Source organism: Prunus persica, chromosome G1 (genome assembly GCF_000346465.2).
Source record: "Prunus persica cultivar Lovell chromosome G1, Prunus_persica_NCBIv2, whole genome shotgun sequence".
In the NCBI taxonomy this organism is placed as follows: Eukaryota; Viridiplantae; Streptophyta; class Magnoliopsida; order Rosales; family Rosaceae; genus Prunus; species Prunus persica.
The window spans coordinates 38,567,590-38,579,245 of record NC_034009.1 but is presented as its reverse complement, the minus strand read 5'-3'; the positions used below and the strand labels follow the sequence as shown (position 1 = coordinate 38,579,245).

Genomic DNA, 11,656 nt, shown 5'->3' with positions numbered 1-11,656 from the left:
TTACAAATCAATTCATGACTGTTACGTATGGTGCCAGTTACCCCATATTAGGAGAACAATTTATAAAATTATCGTTATATAAAATCAATTTTAACATCACATTTTTTTTATTTGATCTCATTTCTCTCCCTGACAGCTCTCTTCAACTTACTTTCTCCTAATGCCAAGTAATTTTCAAATAAAAATGTATGATGCTAAAATGAATTTTATATAATGGCTATTTTATAAAATGTTCTCCTAATATAGGGTTAAGTGGCACCAAACGTAACAGTTATTAATTGATTTGCAACAACACTAATAAAGAGACCGACAAGTGTAGAAATGAATAAAGAAAAGAAAAGTTGAGTATGTTGATTTGATAATAATCTGCTTCTGCTTTTAGGTACTATTTAAATATGGTGTTTTCCAATGGAATCAGCTAGAAAACCTCGTAGTTCTTGCCAGAGAAAACGTGATCAAGATGAGCAGCAACCCTGCATTCCAAGCAAAAGACATGTCTGTGTCTGATCATGCCCTGCTTGCCAATTTGTTTGTTCTTATGCTGGAGAGTTTAAGATCGTTATATCAAAGCTTCACATTCAATTCATGAGGTTTTTCTTATTTTCTGAAAAGGAGAAACATAATCTTTAGGACCAAGTTTTGACAAGCTTCTTGTGGAATTAGCATGAGCTCAAAACTTAATTTAACCATTTTTAACTCAAGTGTCAGACTATTTTGCTTTCATTTTTGGTGTCGGGACAAGTAGATTTTCCAACCGGTGTGCAAGATCCGATGCTTTCGTGGAGTGGGGTATGTATCTGTTCTTGAAGTATACATTTTAGGTTTTATATTGTCCCATAAAATGCTTTTGTTGAACTTTGCTTATTTGAATTTTCTTTGATTGTTATGTCTTTGGTCTGGATATCGGTCTAATATTTCTATATACTTTCAAAATATCAGATAAATAGAAATATTGAACCGACATTCAAACCAGAAACATTTTAAAGGATGATGTATACATACACATAAAAAAACCCAAATCAGTAAACAATAGTTCATAAATAAAGCGAAACGAACCAACCCATGTGCAACTCCATCATCAGTAAACATGACCAAAATATTTTCCAATGACCTAATGTGTCCGATATGACTGCATATATGGACCCGATTTGACCACCTAAATATGTCCGATATGACTCCTGGCTGAGAGCTGTAGCGAGCAATTTATAATTACCCACAATCAGGTATTAAAGTCTTATCGTAATTACTGGAAAATATAACATAGGATATTTATAATTAAAAGAAATGATCCTAAAGACAATATTTGCGTTGCAGCCCATCACTTTCACAATTCCCACTTTCCCTTACGTTTTGAAGTAATAATCCAAACTACTTCCCAAAACGTTTATGTGGCTGGCCATGGCTCACACAAATATATAATATAATATCCGTTTTTTCCAACGAATTTTTGAAGTCGTTGCTCACTTGCTCACTTCCTCTTCGCCCCTTTCCCTTCTCCCACCACCTTCTTTCTCTCTCTCACTTCCACTGAGAAAGCAGGAGCCATGGACTTCCTGTGCGTAAATTGCACAAGCACAGCTCCATCTCCTACCAAGCACCTAAGCTCGAGAGCTCACGCTGTTCCAAGCCACAGATTAAATGCGCCGTTCCAAGCTCCGACTTCGTTTAAGTACAGGCTTCGAATACGGAGAGGCAAGAGACCGTTGCAATTCCGAGTTTCGAACGTTGCGTCATCCGCAATCGAAAAGCGGAGGAGCTTGGGGAGCGGCGGTGAGAGCAGGTTGGAGCCATCGAACAAGCCTAGCGCCGCCATGGAGCAGCTCGACTTCGAACGTGGCGTTTGCGTGCCGTTCCGCAAGTACACACCCGAAAATGTACTAAATTCAACTCTAGTTCATTGAATTTATATTATATTTTATTCATTTCTTTTAATTTTTGGTGTGAAGTTGTATGTTAATGTTGTTGATAATGAAAGTTGAATATGACGGGACGCAAATGATTCAGTCCTGGTTGGAAATTGTAATTGATTTAGTTTGCTATGTTTCTAATTGAATTTGTGTTTAATTCTGGGCGAATTTGATGATCATCTAGTTGATGCTGTTGTATATAATTAGGTGAGGAATAAGGTGTTGGAATCCAGAGGGGCAATTGTGTCTCTAATTTCGCGAGGCGTGGAGATTGTGTGGAGTTTGGGATTGTACTGGTCTGCCTTGACGTATGACTGCTTCGTCGGAAGGGATGAAGAAGTTGTTCCATTTCGTGCTCGGCAGCTTAGAAACCTCCTGTGTGATTTGGGGCCTTCTTTCATCAAAGCTGGCCAGGTTTGCACCTCCCTCATATCAGTCATATCCTATTTTCCTTGTTGAAACATGTCAGTATACTTCCACTGCATTAGCTGAAAATAGCAACAACAAAAAAATGATGCATTAGCTGTAAGTTTTTCCAGTCAGGTTTTAATATTTAAGATCAAGAATGCAATGAAGGAGTAAATATGTAAATATCTAAAAGGTTAGATTAGATGTAATAGGAGGCACCCTTCATTGTGGTCGATCCGATGCATTTGGGATAAATATTTTTTGAGATTATAATCAGAGTTTTGACTGTTTTATTGTTTAATTGTAAGATTGTTCTTAAATAACTTCAATGGTTTTTATGGTCTATTCACATAGCTTTCTGAAATTCAGATCGATATAAGAAAAATTAGAATGAAATTGTCACCATGTTACTTCAGTTGTAGTATGAAGTATCAAAGTGGAAAATTTCTCTCCACGTGATTTGAAATCTAGTTGTACTCAGCCATTGAATTTTAGGTTCTTATATTTGCTCAAATATACATATGCCTGATTTCACCCATGTATTGAAAGGTTCTTGCAAACAGACCTGATATTATCAGAGAAGATTATATGAATGAACTGTGCATTCTTCAAGATGACGTTCCTTCCTTCCCCAATCAGGTAAAAACTCATTTTAGCCAAAAAAAAAATCTTGTTGCTTGTATCTGGGATGAGACAATTTTGTCCTGTGGAGTTTAGATAACTTAAAATAGAATATGGCATGACATTGGTTCAGGTTGCCTTCAATATAATAGAAGAGGAATTGGGTCAACCCCTAGAAGCTGTTTTCAGTAAAATTTCGTCTCGGACGATAGCAGCTGCCAGTTTAGGTCAAGTTTACCGAGCTACGTTACGTGACTCTGGAGAGGAAGTTGCTATTAAGGTTTACATAAGGGCCTTTTCTTAGGTCATTAACAGCTCCACAATTATTATGTTGCAAAAATGATGAAAAGGTTACTGTGGCAAAAATCCCGAAAACAATCTAAATTTTTATTATTATTTTTTTAATACTTACAGGTCCAAAGGCCGGAGATAGAACCTATAATTTACCGGGATCTTTTTCTATTCCGTACTCTTGCTTCATTCTTGAATGGCATCAGTCTACAGAAACTGGGGTGCAATGCTGAGCTGATTGTTGATGAATTTGGTGAGAAGCTTTTGGAGGAGCTTGATTACACTTTGGTACATTTCAGACCTGCGCTATAGCACAAAAAATGAACCTTGATGGCATTATATTTATTCCTACGGCTTCATTATCATCATGACTTGAATTGCAGTTTGAACAACCACTATGATTGCATTTTTATTTTGACCTTTCTAATTACTAGCGAAACTCTGTTTCCTGTAATACAGGAAGCCCGCAACATTGAAGATTTTATTGTGAACTTCAAAGGTGATCCTACGGTTAAAATTCCTCGGGTTTACAAGCAACTTTGTGGTCCACGTGTTCTAGTGATGGAGTGGATTGATGGTATTCGGTGCACTAACCCACAGGTACGATTGTCAAGATAAACAGTGCTATTTTAAAGAAACATGAGAAGATATATCTTTACCAATAATATCCCTCCATGTATTTCAGGCTGTTAAAGATGCTGGTATTGACGTAAATGGGTTCTTAACAGTTGGAGTCAGTGCTGCATTGCGGCAATTGCTAGAATTTGGGTTGTTCCATGGAGATCCACATCCTGGAAATATTTTTGCCATGCAAGATGGACGTATTGCATACGTGGACTTTGGGAATGTAGCTGTTCTTAGTCAGGTGAAATATGGACTTCAATGGTATTTAATAGGAAAACTCGAAATCTTTAATGTATTCTTCTTATAGTTGTGAGGGTTTAACATAGTACGTAGTAACCATCCATACCAGTAGGACAGCCCAGCCACCAAAACTAGTACATTTCAATGGTCTATATGAAAAATAAGAACGCATTTGTATCTGTTAGTTTTCCATTATGCTTTAGTTTTTCTTAATTTGCCTTGCCTACATATTGATCTATCTTTTATTTTTCAGCAAAATAAACAAATTTTGATCGATGCTGTTGTCCATGCTGTAAACGAGGACTATGTTGAGATGGCAAATGACTTCACTCGACTTGGCTTCTTGGCTCCTGGGACTGATGTCTCTCCTATTGTTCCAGCTTTAGAATCGATATGGCAGAACTCTGTTGGAAAAGGACTGTCTGACTTTAATTTTCGGAGTGTTACCGGTAATTTCATGTCCTATAATTTTGATTCGTATTCCTGTTTTTCTTTTTTTTCTGTGGAAGTCTGTGCTTGTGTGAGTGTGTGTAGATATGATATGCATATAATCCTTCGTCTTAATTATACCCTATTTAGGTATGATTTAGTTGCCTGCAAGGTTTTCTGATGCTGTGGGGGAAAGAGATAATTGTCTTCTGTTAGCTCATTTTGTGTTTATCTTTTCTTATGTAGTTTGTAATATTCAATATGATTTCTTCTGGCTTTGATGCAGGGAAGTTTAACCAATTAGTCTACAACTATCCCATCCGTATCCCAGAAAGGTTTTCGCTTGTTATCCGTTCTTTATTGACTCAAGAGGGCATCTGTTTTACTTTGCAGCCAGACTTCAAATTTCTTGAGGTAAGCGTAGATCTTTTTCTTTTTCTCATACGCCTTTTCTAACGGATGAAATTAGGCATGTAGAAGTTTTCTCTTATAGACCATTTAACCCAATGTTAACTTTCTTTTAAATTACTTTTAGTTATGTATACTAAATGCTGCAATGGAGTGCCTGTCATGTTTTGCAATTAGAAACCTCATTTCTCGTATACAAATTTTGTTATTGCGGTGATAGCCATTTGTTGTATGACAAGCTTTCTTTCCCCATACTGTTCTTAACATTATTCAATCAAATAGGTTGCCTATCCATATGTGGCAAAGCGCCTCCTAACGGATCCAAACCCAGCTCTACGTGAACGCCTCATACAGGTGAGTTCAAAGCTATTTTGTATTTAATGTCCTTAGATGGCTGTTAGTTGAATTTTGAATCAAACCTACATATGTTCAAGAACCTTTCATTCTCATTAATTTGCTCTGCAGTTCAAAAAAGAAAAGAAGAGAACTTGCTCTGAACAAAATGAGCAGTGTTATCCATGGGAACAACTATGTTTTATTTTGAGGATTTTTCTGATTTGCTATGAAAAAGCTTTTGTTGACACTCAATAAGCATCAAAACCAATTATCTATAAACAATATCGTCAAAGCCTTCCTTCCCTCAAGCCCAACCTTGTTTTTCCTTTAGATGATGCTAGAATAAATGTATAGGATTCCTCCATGAACCTAGGAGTACCGTTAGACAGTCAGCCCCAAATCATTGGACATCTTTTCCTTTCCTATCTTGTATCAGGACAAGGGAATAGTCTGTAATGGGTACGGGATGAATTAAACTTTGAATTTCTCCTTTTTAACTTCTTCCTTTTTCTCTGGCCTTATTAGTTTCTCTTTATTTTCCGTAACTTGTTCAGTAATGGGTACGGGATGAATTAAACTTTGAATTTCTCCTTTTTGCCTTCTTCCTTTTTCTCTGGCCTTATCAGTTTCTCTTTATTTTCCCTAACTTGTTCAAACCACAACACCTCAATTTTCCCCTGGTTTCGAAAAATGATTTCTTTGGTCGAGCTTATGCATTTCTTCTTCTTCTTATACTATATTGTTATTTCAATTAGCCATGTCCAAGAATCATCAACCATATAGATTTGGTTCTGAAATTGCAATCCTTTGATAATAATCTGCTTCTGGTTTTAGGTTCTATTTAAAGATGGTGTTTTCCAATGGAAGCGGCTAGAAAACCTCATAGTTCTTGCCAAAGAAAACGTGACCAAATTGAGCAGCAACCCTGCATTCCAAGCAAAAGACATGTCTGTATCTGATCATGCCCTACTTGCCAATTTGTTTGTTCTCTTCTTCTTCGGAGTTTAAGATGGTTATATTTTCTTGGCTATGTTGTGCAGGCAAGGGTCAAGAGATTTGCAAGTCAGTAGGAAACTGGACCTCACTGACACCATCAAAGATGGAGCTCGCCTTTTCATTTTCGACGAAGGAATTCGTAGAAAGCTCATTCTTGCTTTGACAGAAGATTCAAAGCTTCACATTCAAGAGGTATGAGAACCTCTCTTTTTTCTTATTTTCTGAAGAAACGAAGAAGAAAGAAAATGAAAAACATAATCTTTAGGACTAAATTTTGACAAGCTTGTTGTTGATATGCCATTCTCTATAGCTTGTGGATGTGTATAGACTGGTTGAGGATCAGATAGACGTACCTTCAGTTGCTGTGGAAGTAGCTCGAGGTAAGAACTTCATTTAACCCTTTTAAACTCAAATGTTAGGTTATGATCAAAATTATTTGTATCACATCTGTTGACCACATTCGGCTTTCTTTTTTGTGTTGGGACGTGCAGATTTTCCAACCGTTGTGCGAGATCTGATGCTTTCATGGAGTGAGTCTGTGTTAGCTGATAGGTAGACCAAAGTTTTTTGGAGTTAGCTGCAAAACATGACAAAGTTTTACTACCTAACGAGTATATTATACGAGACGAATCTTACACCGTTTTATTGGACGACAGCCTGTTGTATCAAGTTGTAAATTGCCTTGCAAATGTTGTATATGAAAAACGTGCACTGCTGCATCTGTATAGAAACATTATTTGGTATAGATATCTGCAAACCAATTGCAGTTTTTGGGGCAAATCACGAAATTCTCCTTTTGATTCGGATTTTATGAACGTTATAAAGTTAATTTATGGGGGAAGTTAGATAATTGATCGAATGGTGAAAATTTATCTAACTAAATTGATATTATTTTTCCTTTTGTTTCTTCAAATTCACTCAAATATATAAAACAATAGCTCAGATATTGCTAAATTAAAAAACAAAAACAGAGGTAATATAATTAAGCTAATCTAACTTTGAAACTCTCTTTATTCTGTAAAATTAGAAAAAGAACCTTCAAGATTACAGTCGGCACACGTGCACTGCTCATAATATTCTTAAACCGTGGCCAGAAGAATCGCCATATGAACAGAATATATCTTTTTATAAGTTGTCCAAGTACCAATGAATAAATACTGGAATATCATACAGAAAAATAAATAAATATTAAAGATAAAATATTTAAAAAGTATAGCCGCGCGGCTATACGTTTAAACGGGCGGCTATTTAAAGAGTATAGCCGAACGGGGTATACCATTAAAATATTCCAATATATTTAAACAGTCTAGCCGTGCGGTTATACTCCTTAAATTTAAGGGGTATAGCCGGGCGGCTATACTGTTTAGATATAGCATAAATTGTTAACTGTAAAGACAGACATAAATTATACCACAGCCATTATGTTCAGTATGGATAGATTTTAAGGGTCAAGATCAGCCCAGCATCAAATTTATGCTAAAAGACTATGGTTAAGTTCTTCTGACTTAAAAAAAAAGGCTATAATTAAGGTCCGCCCGATTGTGCCAGAGAACTAGATATTGAGCTAGCTCAGTATTTCACATCACAATCCAACAACCTCCTCAAGATCTCTATCCTCTAAAAATCCTGCATGCCCAGAAGCCTTGATTTTTTGGAAATTTCCATGACATAAATGTAAAAATTTCAGAAAATAAGATAGTTGCTTCAATCTTCAAGGATGCTTGCTAACAAACTAAAGTACCAACCTGGAAGCATTCAGCACCAAGATAGTTCTGTAGCATCCGGATAACAGAAGCTCCCTTATTTCATCAACCTCAGAAGCATGATTGATCTCCACCTGGCCAAAACGAAGAAAGATTAAAACATAATATACCCGAAACACATATATACTAATACTCTTCAATAAATTATGCCCTGCAAAGTACAGTGGTGAATATTACTATTTAAAGCCTGTCATGCAGGTGATCTAGGTTTGATGCCGCCAAAGAGCAAAATTTTGGACAACAAAATTAAAATAAAACCATGGAAAGACTTAGTCCACGTAGTAATACCTCAATAGGGTGAGATCCTTCTGAAGGAAGTTGAGGTTCCACCCCAAAACCAATTGGCAATGGGGGGAGTAACCCAACTCCTTATAAGCCCTTGCTAGGTTTCTCAACTTCCCAATGTGGGACTCTTTACCTTCACATTCTCACACCTTCAAGCCCATCGAGCTTAAGACCCCCAGTAATTTCATCAAGAAACTGAGTCCACATTTTCCACTCTGGTAACATGCTATCCGTAGCTAAATAGCTCACGTAATGGCTTTAAAATACTCACTTTAAGTCCAAAAGCATATAAAATAACAATTACAACAAGTGAAATGAAGTGATACCCATGTTGCAAATCCCTCGTTCAGCCATAAGTGTGTCCACCATTCCATCGTTACAAGATGGCCAAACCACTGGTGTGCCAATTCATGTGCACTGCAGTTGCAACCTTTCACAAATTCCAAATGAAACGATTAAACATTTCTTTAGGGTTCAAAAACAACAGCTACATATCATATGAACCAAGCTAAATTCTGAAAGCTAGAGTGACATTCAGGATGTGTATGTAACCCATTGCTTGTTGGCAGCTGTAGAATTCTGTTCATCAAAGAGCAAAAGCTGTTTCTTGGTATGTATCTAAACCACAATTCTGGGCAAAGGGTATGGCACAGCAAAGTAACTGTCGAACATTTCGTCAATGATTCAATTTTGAATGTCAAATATAATGATGCAGAATTAGCAGGGAAGGGAAAAAAAATTAGAGAAACTAGTACTTATAATCCACAACATGCATCAAGTGTAACTTCAAATTTGAATATGAATGATTAGTAATTTTTGTAGTATTGTGATCCAAAACATACTCTCTGTAAAATTCAAGTCTTGACAGCAACGTTCAAAGCAAACTTCCCTGGGTTCACCTTACCAACTTGACAATAGACCCGCACTTTGACCCCTATGACGAGATGAAAAGTGACACCACCAAGAAAAGGTTGTACTAACATACACACAAAACAAGGGACATTGTGTATGAGTTTACCATCAGATGTATGATCTTCAACATAATCAAACAACCCAACAACAACGGCCACCAAATATGTAGACATGATTGGTGATGCTTGAAATGAAACTGCCTTCAGAGCAACTCCACCCCTTAGGGCAAAGTCTAAGGCAAGGGCAAGCAAGGGCAAGCAAGGGCTGACACTATTCACGTGAATAGTGTCAGCCTTGCCATTTGTGGTTCCACCCACAAGGGCAAAGTCTAGGGCAAGTCTAGGGCAATTACTATTCATTGTACTTTATTTCCTATTTTTTTAATACTTTAAATCATTAATTTTGATAATTTTTTGTAATTAAATTTTCGGATAAGATTTTCGGATGTGAATCTCGGTTGCCACGTGTCTTATTCCAGATAAAATTTTCGGATATTCATTAATAAAAATTATAATCTCAGATTTCCGATAAAATTTTCACCCTCTAAAATTGTGCCGCGTGTCCCATGTCAGATAAGATTTTCAGATAATTTTAAAAAATTATAATGTCATATTTCAGATAAGATTTTCACCCTCTAAAATTGTGCCACGTGTCCCATGTCTGATAAGATTTTCAGATATTTTTTTACAAATAGTGATCTCAGATTTCAGATAAGATTTTCACCCTCTAAAATTGTGCCACGTGTCATCTCTATCTTCTGAATCCTTCTATATAACTACACCATCAACACCACTCCTCTCACACCATCTCTGATATATTCCTTCATTTCTCAGATTTTACAATTTCCCATTATACTCTCAATGTCAAACTTCAGGAGGGTGTTGGAGAGGCAACAGAAAGAATGGGAAGAAATCCGGCGTAGACGTGAGGAAGAAGATCGGGACGCCGATGAAGAAGAGGAAGAAATGCTTGAAGTAGCGGCGGTGTGTATGATGAATCAATCAAGCCAACACCATCGTCGTCGTGCCCCGAATGTGGACAGACGCAGAGAGTCTCGGGGTAAGAATCTCTTGGAGGATTACTTTATCCCAAATTCGTTATATCCTGCTCATAAGTTTCGAGAGAGATATAGAATGCAGCCACATTTGTTCCAAAAAATCATGCATGATATTTGGAATTACGACACATACTTCATTCAAAAGCATGATGCTGTTGGAGTTTTGGGTCTTATCCCGGAGCAAAAACTTACAGCTGCTTTGCGGATGCTTGCTTATGGGGCATCTGCAGAGCAGGTGGATGAGATTGCAAGGATGGGAAAATCTACTATCCTAGAGTGCTTGGTGAGATTCTGTGATGCAGTGGAAAATTTGTACACGAGGGAGTACCTTCGCAAACCCACTCCGAGGGACCTGCAAAGGCTTCTACAAAAAGGCGAGGCTCGAGGTTTCCCAGGAATGATCGGAAGCATTGATTGCATGCAGTGGCAGTGGAAGAATTGTCCTACTGCGTGGCAAGGAGAGTATGGGAATCGGAAGGGCCAAAAAAGTATCATTTTGGAGGCCGTAGCTTCATTCGACACTTGGGTTTGGCATGCCTTTTTTGGGGTTGCCGGATCTCAGAATGACCTCAATGTCCTTGGTCAATCCCCGGTGTTCGATGAGGTATTGCGAGGTCATTCCCCTCAGGTCACATACCAAATCAACAATACCATATACTCTGGGGCCTACTACCTTGCCGACGGAATTTATCCTAGGTGGACGACATTCGTGAAAACAATTCCGAATCCCCAATCCGAGAAGGAAAGAAGCTTTGCTTCCTTTCAAGAAGGTTACAGGAAAGACGTGGAAAGGTGTTTCGGTATCTTGCAAGCTCGTTGGGCAATTATCAGGGGTGCTGCTCGGATGCTAGACGAGGAGGTGCTGAGGAGTATTATGATGACTTGCATCATCCTCCACAACATGATTGTGGAGGATGAGTATGACTACGATGCTCCAGAGGTGTTTGAACCCGATCCTATGAACACGGCGTTGACAAGAATATATGAAAGGCCGATAGGACCAAATGGACTACCATTGGAGCCCGAACCGTTACTTCAGGATGGTCGATTCAACAACCCCATGATTGATCGTTATCAAGAAATGCAATCTTCATATGTTCACGAAAGACGTCAAGTTGACTTGATCGAGCACTTGTGGCAGATGAAAGGCAATCACAATGGATGAAGGCTAGATTTGTGCTTTGTTTGGATTTATGATTTTTTTTTAATCATGCTTTGTTTTTGTGTGTTGTGTTTTGTGGAATTATTGCGAGGTCTTTTTTATTATTATGCTTTTATGTATGGTTTGTTTTGTGTGTTGTTTGCAATAAATGAAGGTTTGTTTTTAATTAATCTTTGTGAGGAATGCTCAAATGTTTTTAATAAGTAGTCCAATTATA

At 37.5% G+C, this 11,656-nt stretch overlaps 1 protein-coding gene across 1 annotated transcript; it reads left to right on the top strand.

The window, feature by feature from the left end:
* LOC18793280 (uncharacterized aarF domain-containing protein kinase At4g31390, chloroplastic) lies at positions 1,439-7,040 on the top strand. The gene is made up of 14 exons (XM_007225452.2): positions 1,439-1,874; positions 2,115-2,321; positions 2,865-2,954; positions 3,070-3,216; positions 3,351-3,515; positions 3,687-3,827; positions 3,913-4,092; positions 4,345-4,540; positions 4,807-4,934; positions 5,211-5,282; positions 6,099-6,211; positions 6,305-6,452; positions 6,571-6,640; positions 6,752-7,040. Exons 1-14 carry the CDS (start codon positions 1,545-1,547, stop codon positions 6,814-6,816), a joined length of 2,052 nt encoding a protein of 683 aa, XP_007225514.1. The 5' UTR covers positions 1,439-1,544; the 3' UTR covers positions 6,817-7,040.

Coding starts and splice junctions, on each gene's coding strand:
- LOC18793280 (XM_007225452.2), top strand. CDS start 1,545: ATGGACTTCCTGTGCGTAAATTGCACAAGCACAGCTCCATCTCCTACC. Junction 2,322..2,864: donor CTTTCATCAAAGCTGGCCAG/GTTTGCACCTCC, acceptor ATGTATTGAAAG/GTTCTTGCAAACAGACCTGA. Junction 6,212..6,304: donor GCATTCCAAGCAAAAGACAT/GTCTGTATCTGA, acceptor TATGTTGTGCAG/GCAAGGGTCAAGAGATTTGC.